Here is a 15,819-nt window from a genome sequence, read left to right as displayed (position 1 = left end):
TAGATGCTTTAAGAGCAAATTCAGCACTAAATCAGATGTTGTTGCACTGCTCTCTGTGGGTTGAATCTTTCAAGCATGTTGCACTTCTGGCCACGCCCCCATCAGTGATGTCAAAGCGGGTATATTGCCTTTGCAGAACACCTGCTTTGACTTAACTGATGGGGGCGTGGCCAGAAGCCGCATGTTTGAAAGATTTAACCAGCAGAGAGCAGTGCAGCAACATGTGATTTAGTGCTGATTTGCTCTTAAATATCAGTACAGGAGAACAATCTCTCATCCCATCTCAGACAATGCAATTCAACTTTGCATGTTCCTTGATTTTTAGGAATTCATAACTCAAAATAACAGAAAAAAATTGTGGGGAATTGCAGAGAAAATGTCTACTTTTGCAGAATAGCAACCTAAAAAGTCATTTTTGGCCCTTTCACCACAAAAAAAACAACAAAAAAACTAAAAACACACTGTGGCAGTTGGTATGCACTTTGGCATGTGGTCGCCGCTCTAGGGTTGCTGTCTCAACGAATGATCATATTCTCCCCCACAGCCGAAACACACAAACCACTGACTTCCCTTCAGAGCGTAGAAGCCCTTGATCAACACAAACAATATTTCACATCACTGTAACCACAATTCTTTAGCACAAACACTTTGAAGTTTACTAACTCGATCTTCATACAACCAGGGTGGGAAAGTAACAGAGTTTTGAATATCAAATTGGCTGGCAAAATAGTTTCTGGTGAACTGTGGACTCAAAATGTTAGTTTCCTGCCCTGCGTACAACTCGTCTTTCAAATCGAGAACGACAATACAGAAAATAAAAAACACTGCGAGCGGCCGATAGATCTGCTCAACGAAAACCCACATGGATTTCTTCAAAATTAAAGCAAATAAATAGAGATGACAGTACCGTTGCATAAACATGAGTACAAAACCTAACAGTCAGTGGATGTACAATAAATGCGAGTGGATCCGAGGGGGGGCGGAGTGGCGTGTTCGTGGGTTTGTGACACGGTGACCGGCGTTTTGGACGACCCCCTCCCTCGATGCGAGAACCCGTCCGCGTTACTCCAGATCGTCCACGTCCTCCGTCGCCACGGTGCTCGTCTGTTCCGAGGTCACGCCTGCCAAACAGAACACACCACACCACACCACATCAGGGCCGGGGGGGGGGGGGGGGACTTCTGAACTGAAGTGAGAACGCATGGTAAACTCCAGCTCAGCTCCTGGAGTTGGAGCGTGAATGTGAACGTCAAGAAACAGAATGTGAAATGAATTGGAATGACAGGAATTCCATAAAATTCCATGAAATTCCACATCTGAATTTTCACTAGAGGGAGAGATCAGAGCTACAAAAACTTCCCCAGTATCCTACTTGTAATTACCACTAAGAGGTAACGTTTTTTCCCAGTTGGCAGTTCATAGTTACAGAAAATCCGTAAAAGAGAAATAGACAGTTGATATTTACGGATTTTCCTTGAATACCAACTGTCTATTTCCCAACTAGCTCACACTAGTTAAAAAAACATATCTAATACACTACGAAACCAAACCCCTTAATTTTATCCCTGAAATGTCCTTAATTTCTCAGTACATAAACATTAATTATCCATTAAAAAGAACATGGCTTTAATAAAGTAAGGTTAGTATCATGGGGTTTTAAGGGATTTATTCATGGGTTGGTTCACACAGACTCTAGAAATTAAGGGATTTTTCATGCCTTTTGTGCAGGTTTACAGGCTATTAATGAGTTATTAATGGAAAGTTCCTGTCTCCCTGATTACATTCAATTAGAAAGTAAGGAGTCAAATATTTGTGTTTAAGGGGGTTTTGACGTGGTCGCCTCCATTAATAACTCCCTTAACTCATTTTAGGTGGATACTGCATGAATTAAGGGGTGAATTAATTTAAATTCATGATTATCTAAGGTTATTTTAAGGGATTCCTGGTTCATAGAGAATGTAGTCAAGTCTAGCACCATCGGAAAATGGGATGTAGGAAGGTCCCCTTGCAGTGTGAGTGTTATTGCACTGAGAAGACGCTGCTGCAAGCGATGAAATATTGAACATAATCCATCGTCATGATGACAAAAACTGGGAAAATAAGGCCTAAGTTGAAAATAACCAGAATTTAATGCTGCTTTAAGGAAAGTAGCCTATTTAATGGTCAAATTAGACCTGGGTGATATGGTTGAAATCAATATCACAATCATAAGGATTTTTTTTCTATTGATATACAGAATATCGCGATATGGCTCACCTATGGACAGTCAATAAACAATAAAAATGAATGTTCACCCCATTGAACTGAACTGACATTTTCAAGTAATATTCCTACCATACCTCAAACTCAGAGTTTTTAAATAAGATTTGCTTGTCATCATCAGTTCAGACAGCAGAATTATGCATCATGATTAACCAAAATCACAATATGATTTCTCTGAAAAACTATAACATTGAATTATCACCCAGCTCTAGTTCAAATTTTTTCAAGTTTTTTTTAAATCTGTGGCTAATATCTTAACTCTCCCAGTCGTACTTGAGGCATCGTCGTCGTCGTTGGGGGATTTCTTCTCATCCTCCACGTAGCCGAAGCTCAGCAGCTTGGACATGCTGACCGGAGGAGCCTTCTTGTCATAAGACCTGAAGAGATGCAGGAGACAGCAGTCAGTCTCACAGGACGTCCGGGCCCTCCGCTGCACCGACACTCCAAACTACGCATCCCACAGCCTTCACCAAATACATTCCCGACCTTGCTATTAATCTCAATAACAACACACGAGTGGGACGGCTGGTCCTGCTGGCCTGTCACAGTCATCTGAAGACGGAATAGAGGGAATATACTTACGTTCTCTTGTATTTGTTGGCATTGGTTATGGACAGACCCTCCATGTCCTGGACGGTGCTGTCAGGGGACAACTGTGGGCCAGGAAGTTGAGACTCAGTCAAGTCAAGTTTATGAGTAAAGCCCTTCACCACCTTCACAGTTACGGCCTCAAAGCGCTTCACAACGGCCAAATTATGAAACAATAAATGAAAACGATAAATGAAAGTGAAGCATACTGAATACTGCTAACCTCTGCACTGCTGCAACACGACTGACTGAATCAATCTATGACAGAAAATACAAGCCAATGCACCAGGCTCGAGACAACGGAGGAGGATTAGGGCCACATTTGAACAATTTATTAGAATTCTAAAGTCAGAATTCTGAGATTAAAGTCAGAATTCCGAGTTCAGAATTCTGAGTTTACAGTCAGAATTCTGAGTTTACAGTCAGAATTGTGAGGTTACAGTCAGAATTCCGAGTTCAGAATTCTGAGTTTACAGTCAGAATTCCAAGTTCAGAATTCTGAGATTAAAGTCAGATTTCTGAGTTTGAAGTCAGAAAGTCAGACTTCTGAGATTAAAGCCAGAATTCTAGGAATAAAGTCAGAATTGGAAGCTTTAAACTGGGAAATTTAAAGTTTCAATTCTGGCTTTAAACTCTTCTTCTGAGATTAATCTCAGAACTCAAATACATTTTCCACACGTGGCCCTAATCCTTTTCCGTATGAGATAATTAAGATGATAATAAAAATGTGTGAAACATGCAATGGAATCAGTGAGATTTTCCTATATGGCAAGTTAAACTGCAGCTTTTATTACAATTCATGGATGTCACTAATCAATATATTTTACTTCCCTGAACACAGAAAATCTTAAAAGGGAAAGTTCAGTATTTTTAGACGTCTTTCCTTCTGATCGTTGACCTGAACCTTCCCTTTAAGTCGTGCATGTATACATGTTGCAGCGTACTCCCATTTAGCACACACAGAAACACAAGGAAGGAAAAACAAAACCAGTGAGCAAAGAATGAAATGACGACCAATCTCACCGAGCGCTCTGGTGAGACTGCAGATGAATATTAGTCATGCAATGGAAAAGGGTTTAAACAAACACTGGGCTTAACCCCACTAGCCACAGCACACAAAATTAGAAATTTTATAAAGCTATATAAAGTTTTAATCTTGTATGTAGTCTGTATCAGTACTGCCTCCCCAAATATTACTTTTTAACATGGATATGTACATTTTATTTGAGCATTTTATCCACAGATACGACTTAATGTGATGAAGTAAATACATCCAAAAACTAAAACTAGAACAGAGCGCTGATGAGAGGGGGTTCACTTTCTTTTTGCTGATGACAGATTCTCTGAGGTAGTTTAAGCTCTTAAAAAGAGATACCAAAATAGATTCATGTTGCATTATTGCGTATGTTCACATTCTTGTGTTTTATTAGGTTTGCAATATGTATGTAACTTTTGTCAAACTGCTTTCTTGGCCAAGTCTTCCTTGGATAGGAGATAAGTCTTAATGGGACTACCCAGGAAGGACCCAAAAGGATATTTTATGGTTAATCTGTTTTTATGATTTTCTGCGTGGTAGCAGATATTTCCAAAGCATCTTAATGTGCTTACCTGAAACGATTACGACTGTTTCAACTCTCTCCGCTGAACTCTCTCACAGTCAAAGCACGGACAAAAACTGAAAAACCAAAACAACTGAATTCTGCCCAAACCCCGAATGCAACGATGGATCAAACTCAGGTGACGTACGGATGAGTAAAAAAAAAAAAAAAAAAAAAAGGAAGGTGATGGTAAAATAAAATAATGACTTATGGAAGACAGCGCTATGGCGTCAATGTTGGGGGTTTTCTAGTTCGGTCCATTCACCTTTTCTTTAGCATGGGTTAAGCTATCAGTCTCTCTTTCCCAGGTGGAACTGTTATCAGTGCCAAACGGTGCAGCGAGAGGCTGCCTGGCCGTCCCCAGCTGGCCGTCCGGAGACGTTGCATTGCTTCCGCTGTAAGCACAAAACCACGGTGACACACAGTGGGAAATTACCGCCAGCCACTCAACACATACTGCGAAACTTTGGCAGTGGCTGGTACGTTTGGCTAGTACTCTACCTGCTTCTCTGGCAGGTAAACAACCATCATTTAGAGCAGTGGTTCTCAACGTGGGGTCCGGGGACCACCAGGGGTCCTTGAGGGGGTTCCAAGGGGTCCCCAGTAAATTGATGACTTGTTAAACTTCACCATTATTTCATTTACAAGAAGTCAACACAATTAGAGCATGTAGAAGAATGATCTGTTCTGATCATAGTTTCTCTGTTATCTCTCTACCTACAATACAAACAGTCATGGAATTCTGGACAAAATCATATCTAACAGAGCTGCAACAATTAATCGATTAGTTGTCAACTATTAAATTAATCGCCGACTATTTTGATAATCGATTAATGTGGACAAAACAAGACATTTGAGGATGTCATGTTGGGCTTTGGGAAACACTGATCGACATTTTTCACCATTTTCTGACATTTTATAGACCAAACAACTAATCGATTAATCAAGAAAATAATCGACAGATTACTCGACAATGAAAATAATCGTTAGTTGCAGCCCTAATCTAACAATAAAAATATTCTCAGATTTGGGTCCGAGAGACAAAATCTCATGAAATGGGGGTCGTACTGTGGCTCTAATGTGGACTAAACTAGGGGTCCTTGATATGAAAAAGGTTGAGAATTGATTTAGAGGTCCGGTTTTATTGTAAAAAATCTAGTTGGCTGATAAAATACTTAAAGTGTCTGGTAAGTTACCAACAACTCTGGCAGGTAACCATCACCTGGACGTCCTATACTAAATGATCAAAGATGCTGGTGAATTTTGGGATTTACGAGCCACTGAGGCTGGCAGAAGAAGTTTCCTGTTCTATCGATGACAGGGGGAAATGTTTTCTTTCGCGCCTTGGTAGCACTATTTCCTCCACCAATGAGCAGGCAGAACGAGGTGGCTGTATGATCCTTGGCAGCAATCACATGCCACACAGGTTACCTTTCCATGTTTCCAAGAACACCAGTTGTATAACTCAAGACGGAATAATCACCAGCAGAAGCAGCTGCCGTTCACCACCGAGACGGGTTTGTTAAATTTTCTTTAGAGCAACATAAAAGATGTACCATGTTGTGTAATATTGTTTTCTTCTGATACCTGGAGACCAGCTAGTAGAGGGTAAAATCCACAACTGAGTGTTTGTATTTTGTTCCTACCCTGAACAATTGTATGCTGCTTATTATTCACTTAGTTTGCAGCATTGTTTTGCATTTTTAGTCCTTTTGCCTTGAAATAAGTCAGTCAGAGGTGAGGATTCAAGTCACGTGACTTGGACTCGAGTCACAATTTGAATTGTTTAAGACTTGACTTGATGCATAAAGAGAAGACTTGACTTGGGTTCTGGTGACTTGGGACTTGACTTTGACTTGTACTTTGATGTAGGGCTGGGCAATAAAATGGTATCTATTGCGATAGAACTTATACTCAATACAAATATAATACACGCTTGATAGAAAGGTCGAGAGAAATCATTGCTTGGTCGGTTAAGTAAGAAACTCCACACAGCGGAGAGAAAGCTTTTGAACAAAGTTAGGTTTCACCAAAGACCTGTGAAAGAAGCGCTGGCGCTGTTTCTTGCTCATGCTGGACCTGTTCTCAAGTTGAAACTATTTAAAAACTTTGTCTGAAGCGCACCGCTCATCAATGTCACTTCAGAGTTCTACCAACCAATGAGGATGAAGCAGGGGCGGGACCAAGAGCCGGCATCCTGCCATTTCGTAGCTAACAAAGCGCTCCGCACCAGCGGTCCTGCCTCGCATTGCGGTGTTAGTTTGCTGTCAATCCGACACGTGCTTTCTGTTTTGGCTGCTGAAGTTGAGAAGTGAGTGGTAGGAAGGCAAAGAAAGAAATGAGTTTACCGTCGGAGAGAGGTTCGAGCGTCGGCTCAGAAGGAATCTTTATAAATCGTGTGAGTTGGCAGATTTTAGATTTCAGGCATTCAATATCTTAATGATTATATAAATGCTGTATTTTGCAAAAAGGATATATGCTGACGGGAAATTACAGTTTTTTCTGAATGTTCTACCTCACAGTTCTTAAATTGTACTACCTTGCATATTTTTTGGCAGGCACTTAACAGTAGACCTCATTTTCATGTTCTCTTCTGATTGAAAATTTTTAAAAAAGCCTCAAAATAATATTGATATCTTCAGCTTTCATTCAAAAGGTAATTTTTAAGCCTGACAAAAATGACATGATATATATCGATATCGACTGATAAAAATTTTTTATATCGTGATAAAGATTTTTGCCATATCGCCCAGCCCTACTTTGATGACTTGAAAAGGTTTCTAAAGTCTTGACTTGAGATCTTGTGTTTGTGTAAATGACTCAGATTGAAAGTGATGAGATTTGTTCCAGCAGACGACTGAATTTAAATTCTGTTTTCTGAATTTGTATGGAATGATTGAATTTATTGAAGTTGAAACTGATTATAGAAATCAAACTCATGATGCTCTTACCAAGTTTTTATCCTATTAAAACCATATTGCATTGAAAAGTCCTAGATATTTAGTTTTCTTTAATATATTAAATTGATACTGGACTCTTGATTTGTTCTGACTTGACTTGCTGTTCTACATTTAGACTTGAGACTTGACATTAATGACTTGGACTTGATAATCTACATTTAGACTTAGGTCTTGACTTGAGACTTGTGCCTCAAGACTTGAGACTGACTTGGGAATCAAGCAAAGTTCACTTGGTCTCACCTCTGAAGTCAGCAGTTGCAACGATTCCAGAAACCTTACAAAAATCAGCCATTTTGGCAGTGTCGACACTCCAAAGTTGAACAAGTGAACACGTTAGGAACAAGTGTGTTAAAGCGGAACAGAGTGAGCGTCAATATGTAGAAAAACACATGCTTCGGGTGCTTGATAAGTACTGAAAGGCTGCCATGATCGTCTGGAACCAATCCCAGGACACTTTCCTGTTGATTTCCTGGGGAACTTTCCAGCTAGGAATCATTTGCAGTTACTGGAACGTCTTTGAGAGCTGGACGTGCCTTTTGTTAAATAGTTGTTACACATTTAACGCTGCTGTCGGATAAAAAAAACTTGAAGTTTACAATATCATTTATATGTTGAATTAATTTCCTGACTCTTGGGCCCATGAAACTTGTTAAAAGAGAAAATAAGCTTTCTTTTCTCCATTCCCGAAAAACGTTTTGGAGAAAAACAGAGAGAGGAACCACTTTAATTCAAATTGATTGACTGCTGTCTGTTCCACAGCCTATGTATGCAAATTGTGACCGTTAGCTTGAATAAATAATTTTCTTTTTGTATTAGAAGTGGTTCCCCTCACCTTGTTATTCTGGTATTTTGCCTCTTCAAGAACACTTTGCCCTCCTAGAAACTCTTCATGGTTTAACTTTTTTGGAGATGATTTTCATCCGACAACAGCGACAGCGAACCCCTCAAGACACATCGATGCCTCTTCCACATGCAGGATTTTATTTTGCGTGTGCAGAAAGCGTTCTCACCTCTTCTCACCGCCAAACCACTCAGGAGGATTGTAGGGTTTTCGTGGCATCTCCTCAAAGTCAACATCATGGCTCAACAACCCTGTGGGGGGGGCCGGACATGAGAGACAGAAAGAAGTTTAATTCCGAAACAATTAGCCTATATATCATTTTTTGGGGGGAAAAAAACCCCAAAACGAATATTTATTGCTAATATTTCCAAAATTAAAAGGATTATTGAATCCAAAACATTACTTTTTTGAAAGAAAAAGGCCTATTCATGCAATCAATCTGTCAGTCTGTCGTCAATATTTTTGTTCATCTTGCCATGAGTCTGTATATGAAACTGGCCTTATGATGTGTGTGAGGCCTCTGTATAAACCTAAGAAGAATGAGAATACGCAAGCAGTACCTTTCTGTCCTCCCTGCTTGGCGAGCTTGACGTATTCGGAGTCCGTCTCAAAGATGCCGACGCGCCGGCCGCTGATCCTCTCCACCGGAGCGCTGTCGTCGGCGCTCTGGGACAGACCGGGGATCTGGGAGGTCGGCCCGGATACGCCGTTGGACGGAGCCCCAGGCTTGATGCCTGCAACGACATGAGAATCACATCGACTCGCTCTGCGGTCCGGCTCCACTCGCAAGATGAGAAATGATTCCCCAGTACAGGGCTGCACGATTAATCTATTATCAGTCAAGATTACGATTACGGCCACGGCGATATGGTAATCCTAAAAAGTTGCGATTACTGCATTTAAACGGCTGCTTAGTTTCAAGCTGCTCTAAACAGGAAATGAGCGTTGTAACCAATCACAGACGGATCCGTTGAGCTCGTTGAGTTCCCCGGCGAATCAGAGGCTTTCACATTATCTGACCAATCCTGAGCCGAGCTGCTGAACCTGCATGAGCATCTTCTAAGAAGTGAGGATTTCTGTTCTGTTTGCAACCTCCAGAATAATTTGAGAGGTCGGCCTCCATTAAAATGAGTAATGCTGAATAAGAGTTTTGTTTTATGATGCTGCTAAGAGGAGCAATGTGAAGCTGAAATCACATTTATGTTGATTTATTGATATTTCAGTGGCGCTTTATCCACAAAACCAAAAGTTGGTCAATGTATAGAAATTGATCTCAATCGATCTCTGATGCGTCTAATGTTCACATCACATCATGTCTGTTATTTGGCGATGCAGACCAGCAGACTGAACTCAATCTGACAGTCTGCTGCTGTGAAAACTCAAGTGAATCTTGAAATTCCACAGTTTGCTCCAAACTCGCCTGTGTTAGTAACGGTGATTTTGTTTTTTTCGTGAACAGTTCTGCCTGGGAAGTGCAAAATGGAGGAGAAGTTGATTGCAGCCATTCAAAGCTTCCCAGTTCTCTACAACTTTTATTTGAAAGACGACAGGAAGAAACGCCTCAAACGAAGCTTGGAGAATGGGGGCAATTCTTTTGCCTTTATTTGATAGGTGAAAGTAGAGAGACAGGAAACATTTGGGAAAGAGAGATGGGGATGACATGCAGAAAATGTAATTGGACAGTGATGATTTAGAACTGTAAGCATTATCACTATCTATCTAGGGTTTTCCTTGTATCATGTGTCTTGTAACAGGTAAGTTGTCTCAAGATTACTCCTGATACTCAACCTAAACTAAATTTGCGTCCAAACGGATGAAACAGAACATCTTGTCACTCACTGGAACCCTTTTTGAGGATCATAAAGTATTTTTTTGCGTGAAGCCTGACGACGACCTGGAGAGAGACCGACAGGGAGACTTACCTCCAGGCTTGGTCCTTCGGTGGTTGGGGACAGCAGCGCTCATTTCAGCTGAAGATTCAATTGAATCTGATGATCAAAAAAAAGAAGACAAAGTCAAAAGCTGTTCAGTGCAGTTTCAACATACAGCCTTAAAGCCTTAAATTTCTTTATGTCTTTACGTCTGGGGCTGGGAACCGACGGTTGGTAAACCATTTTAAACTGCTTTTTACATAAATTTACTAGCACTTGATATTCTTGAAATAGCTCTAAATGTCAGGTATTGTTGACGTAACCCTTACTTAATATTTAAGCTATTAAATAGTTTTAATACGGTCGTGACTCTGATAGTTTGATTAAACCAAAGCATAGTTTTCTTTTATACTGTGAAATTGCATTTTGAACAAATATTTTGTTCATAAGGTTTTTTTTTTATCCTCTTAGTTAAAAACAAATAAATAGGCAAAACATTTCACACTTTAGAGTTCAAATCTTATTTATTTTAATGGAAAACCTAACCCTAACGACACAAATTATAGACAGTCAAACAAATGCAGGCTATTTAATTAAATAATAAGGTTTTATTCAAAATAGGTGTTGAAAAAAGTACCGTTTTGGTACCGGTATTGAATTCAAGGTACAAGTATCGCCAGCGGTGCTGAAATTTTTCAAACAATATCCAGCTGTTTTGTCTGCACTACAGGACTTTGTCCAGGCTCCAGATTTACGCAATGTATTCTCATCCTACTCACTTTTAATTTCATGGCATGTTGCTTCATTGCTTTACTGGACCTCTGCAACCTATTGCCTGTCATGCTGCATGAATGCACACTGTGACAGAATACTTTTATTGTGCACAGAGTGATCTGTACAGTCTACTGTCTTAAATGTCAGCCCCTGTTGTCTCTGTACCATGTGTGCCAGTCTGTACTGTCACTATGAGTTGTTGACACATTTCTGTACTTTTATTGTACTTGGCCATTTAAATTTTGTTGATTCCAAGTCTAAAACATCTATCAATTGGATTGATGTGGTTCTGGGTAGCCATCAATCAATGATGACAGCTACGCCCTACAACCTTGTTGAGATTAAGGGTATCATCAGTGAACTGTACTGACAATATCCAATTAGGTTTAGTCAAATATAGCCAAATATATTCTGTTCTCTTGTGGAGAGAATACTTCACCAAATTCCATTCAAAATTCTGCCAATTTAATGCTGCCACGCTTGTTGGCAAATCTACATTAACTCGTAAAATACGACCCTCTTCTTTTTCATAATCAATAGGAGCCACTCTTCAATTCGGCATACATCCAATACACCAAGCAGCACTTGCTGCAATTTTCAACTGTCAGATATTGGCTCGCCTCTTTTCCTCCATTAGCTTCTTCTAACAAAATACACAGTGGAGGGCGGTAGCGAGCAGCGTAAACCAATTAAAGAAAAATAGATTTTAGTTAAATAACGTGCTGCTTGGTGGATTATCTTTACGCCGAATATACCAAAAGACAATATATATTAGTAATAGGTCGTAAATCGTGTTGTAAGAGGTGTGTAGGCTTGCCGATAAGTAAGGCCACATTCATTTGCCAGATTTTTGAATGGAGTTTGGATACATATTATCTCCATACGAGAGGCCGGAAAGTTAGTCCTGCCTCTGACATAATAATGATGTTATTAGGAAACGTTATTGAAAACACGATTAAGGAAAATTACATGTCCCTTTTACGTGCACATTTGACGAATACCGTTACCAGCAGTTTGAGCCAAGTCAGGTGAAGCCGGTCTGCAGAGGAGCGGACAAGCCCACCGGCGTCAAGCTGCGGTTTGACATTATGCATCTCGTCTTGCCTAACTTGCATCAACTAACATACACTGGCATGCACAAACACACCACAAGCATAACATATATAATGTATTTTCAATTTTTTTCAGTGACATAATCTTACTTAGCCATGTAACAAAGCGTTGCTAATTTAGCCGCCTAGCTAGCTGTCGCGCTAGCTTCCCACCGCGAACCCCAATAAGCGCTGCAACAAAACGACTTTTCAGGTAAATAAAGATGCCGATCAGGTCAAGCATGCAAACTCGCCAGACATCTTACATTATCTGCAATTCTTTCTTTGGTTGTACGGAGTGGTTTGTGTCAATGGTTGGCTGCCGTTAGCTTCTTCTTCTTCTTCTTATTCGGGGTTTGACGCACAGACTTCCTGTAGCACGGCTTGCCAACTTCCGCTAATGGAGAGTTCTGGGGCACAGACAAAGATCGTATATGTTCGAGAAAACAAATCACTCTCCAGAGTCTGATGTATTTTTGTAGGCTGTAAAATTATCATCCCCACCATTTGGTCTAGAAATGGGGTGGCCAAACCATGGCCCGCCACTCACACCAATGGCAATGCATGGAGAGCAGACCAAGAAAAAGGGGCAGAGTGGGAAGTCTTTCTTTTCTCCTTTCACTACAGCTCCGTCAGAGACGATCTTTGGCTCCGTTCAGAACATCAACTGCTTAAAGGATAAGGCTGGTGTTTTTTTAATGCATTTCATGTCAACAAATCCTGTGAAAATAACAAAATCAGCAATGATTTTGTTTTGCCAACAAGTCTCGTCCATGTAGCCGGGGGCCCAATGCAGCCATAGAACTCCACTGTATTAAAAAAACGACTTGCGGGTTGACGGCTAAAAACGGTACGTGGGAAGTCAGAAAGTAACGGGAGTAGAGCAAACGCGTTGTTGATTTTGTTATTTTCATAGGATTTGTTGACGGTAAACAATGCATTAAAAAAACACCAGCCTTATCCTTTAAACTTGATTGTGAAGTATGCAGTGTAGGGAGAAGGAATCATTGGGTTCCTTCACAGAACTTGAATGGATAGAAAGGACTTTTCCCAGTGTATCATGCTAATTTCCTTTGGTACATCTAACATGTTCATTGAAGATCCACAAGTCTCCGGAAACATGGACAGTTCCGAATCCTTTGTCCTTTGAACCGTGTTTTCTTTTCTCCTTGGATCTAGAGAACCTATACACAAATACTGATATCCCAATGGGCCTTAAGGCAGTAGGCTACAACAACGCCTTAATAAACAGCCTACCCAGATGCTACGCGACCGGATCAGGAGTTACTGGAACTACTTGACATCAGCCTGACCCGAAATGATTTTGAATTCAACAACGAATTCTACCTACAAACAAAGGGAACGGCAATGGGAAAACGCTTTGCCCTTGTCTACGGAAATATTTACACGGCACACCGGGAAGAGACAGTGTTCCCCAATATATTGTGATGGGAGTTTGCTGCAGCAAACTCCCATCAGAATATTTGCGGTACATAGACTAGATAGATAGAATACTGAACCACCACCATACATCCATCTCTGTGAAGCCTGTCGTATATAGCGGTGTTCAATTCCAGAAATTATGGAATCAACTCCGATTCCGATTCCAGGTACTGGGAATCGATGGAGTCGATTACAAGAGTTGATTCCTGAAAAAAAAAAATATTGATTCTAGATTCTGAAAACAAGCAGATCTCGTTTTCGGAGGCAGATCTTGTAAAATAAACAGTGCAATATTAATTGGCGATGTTGTTTTGTTGTCATCCAGTCTTTTGTCACAAATTTGACATCTCACTTTGTTTTCATCTTTCTCTAAACTCAAATACCGATGTGTGTGGTGAAGAATTAGGCATTTTCTCAACAGTCAGCGACAGTGTCTAACACCTGGTCTAATCTCTCCCTCTCCTGCTCGCTCACTCTGTTGCCGGCCAAACTGGAGTCACTTGTACACTTATCAGAATCGCCAGAGAGGAATTCGGCTCTGGGATTCACTCGTACACGCGCATTTTCTGTACTCTGTGTGGAATTGACTCCACAACTGTGGAGTCATTTTCGATTCCCAAATGCTTGGAATCGAAGAATGGATTGGAATCGACTCCCAGTACACCCGAATAAATTTCCTAGACACCTCAAACCTCAAGAGCCCAGACTTGGCCCACACCCACCCTGTTTTTTAATAATGTGGTATACTAGGCTGGTAATTAACAAAGGTGAAAAACAATCGTTTTTATAGTAAACAGTATTTGGTAGTTTGTTTTTCGGCTGTAATACTAGGCAATCTCTGCAAAGTACCACTGTTTTCGGATACCAATGACCCATTTTGGCCACCAAAGTCTCAGGCGTGTCATGTACTGAGTGGACTCAAGGGGGCGTATCTTGCACTGTGGACTCAAGGGGGCGTGTCTTGTACTGACTTACCCTGTGGGGGCGTGTCTTGTACTGACTTACCCTGTGGGGGCGTGTCTTGTAAGGAGTCTGCAGGTTGCAGATAAACCCACTAGACGGGGTACCCTACAATTTCCCCTGTATACCACAATGCAATGCCATCGTGTTTACAAATGTAAGTAGCGGTCATTTCTGTGTTTAACACAGTAGCCTATGTTTTGTAATTTTTTGTAAAGCTCAGTGAATGTCCTTATGTCTGAAACGTGCTACATAAAGAAATATTTGCCCTGCCTTGGTAAGTTTATGAGATGCTTATGAGTGTCACACGAATATCCAGCAAATTTTTTTAAAGCAATGATGTTTAATATAGTGTCCGAAGCTTCGTCCGGTTGTTGCCCATATAGTTCACTATATGACAAACACTCCATAGGGAATAGTGAGTGAGTGAACCATTCCAAACACAGCTGGAGTCTCATGCACCAAATCAACCCCGATTTCCATAACAACATTATCAAACATTCTACTGCAGCCATTGTAAGTGAACCAGCCAAATGAAAATTCAAGAGTGTAGATTTAAATGGGAATGACTGTCCTATCAATTCAAATTCCTTGGGTTCCTCTGCCAAAAATAAGGAGAATTAGCTGGCAATGAAATGCATCACCCTGCTTTAAAAAGCTGCCAACCCTAAAACAATTTAATCAGTTTTAGTGTCCCATGATGATCAAAATGCTTCTGTTTCAGAGGCGTTTCCATCCTGGCATGAATACCGTTCTGGGGGAAACACTGAATACTTGGAATTTTTGGGATGGTGAAGGTGATGGTGATGGTGATGAAAATGGTCAAATTTTATGACTGAAGATTGAGTATCGGCACAAAATATCGTCTGTCAGCCTTCATTCTGCCTTCAGTTGAACCCTCTACACAACCTTTGCCTCTGCGCTATTTTCCACAACATAATCATCAGTGGCCAATGAGCATCAAGCAAATCACGCAAATAAAGATCTTTATTATAATGTTATATAACTTTACAGATTTGGATTTCATTAGATTAAACAGCTATTATGTGATAGGAATAAACCATGTTAGTTGCATTATATTATCTCTGTCAATAATAAGAGCCATTACCATTCATTAAAATACACTTTGATATGCTGTAAAAATATCTCTCAGAATTGGTTAATGCTATTCCATGTGAGGAGTTTCATTCCAAAATGAGATATCCAACATTCGAAAATTATCGCTGCCATGAAAGGAAATGTCATTGTTGAAAAGTATTTAAAGTATTAGCTATCAAAATGGAGACATTTCTGAAGATGTAATGACATGTGTTTTTCAAATAATATGCAAACAAGATCCAGTGACATTTTCTTCCCCAGAACAGATAAAACATTTTGGAATGAAGCCTTCAACTTATCCTTATGGACCTTATTCACACAGCGGCCATTTTG

The 15,819-nt window shown here is 40.4% G+C and overlaps 1 protein-coding gene across 1 annotated transcript; it reads right to left on the bottom strand.

Moving 5' to 3' along the window:
• Positions 1-275: 275 nt before the first annotated feature.
• cunh7orf57 (chromosome unknown C7orf57 homolog) lies at positions 276-12,375 on the bottom strand. Its single transcript, XM_071539643.1, has 8 exons — positions 12,252-12,375; positions 10,172-10,237; positions 8,810-8,983; positions 8,419-8,500; positions 4,714-4,843; positions 2,845-2,915; positions 2,536-2,639; positions 276-1,121 (listed from the first exon to the last, which is right to left on the bottom strand). The coding sequence occupies exons 2-8, from the start codon at positions 10,212-10,214 to the stop codon at positions 1,063-1,065; spliced, it is 663 nt and encodes a 220-aa protein (XP_071395744.1). The 5' UTR covers positions 10,215-10,237; positions 12,252-12,375; the 3' UTR covers positions 276-1,062.
• Positions 12,376-15,819: the final 3,444 nt, after the last annotated feature.

This window comes from Centroberyx affinis, unplaced genomic scaffold (genome assembly GCF_046629955.1).
Source record: "Centroberyx affinis isolate AG114_WGS23_722 - 3 ecotype Tasmania unplaced genomic scaffold, CSIRO-AGI_Caff_v1 ptg003479l_1, whole genome shotgun sequence".
NCBI lineage: Eukaryota > Metazoa > Chordata > Actinopteri > Beryciformes > Berycidae > Centroberyx > Centroberyx affinis.
The sequence above is the reverse complement of the archived record's forward strand: the minus strand, read 5'-3'. Positions and strand labels throughout refer to the sequence as shown.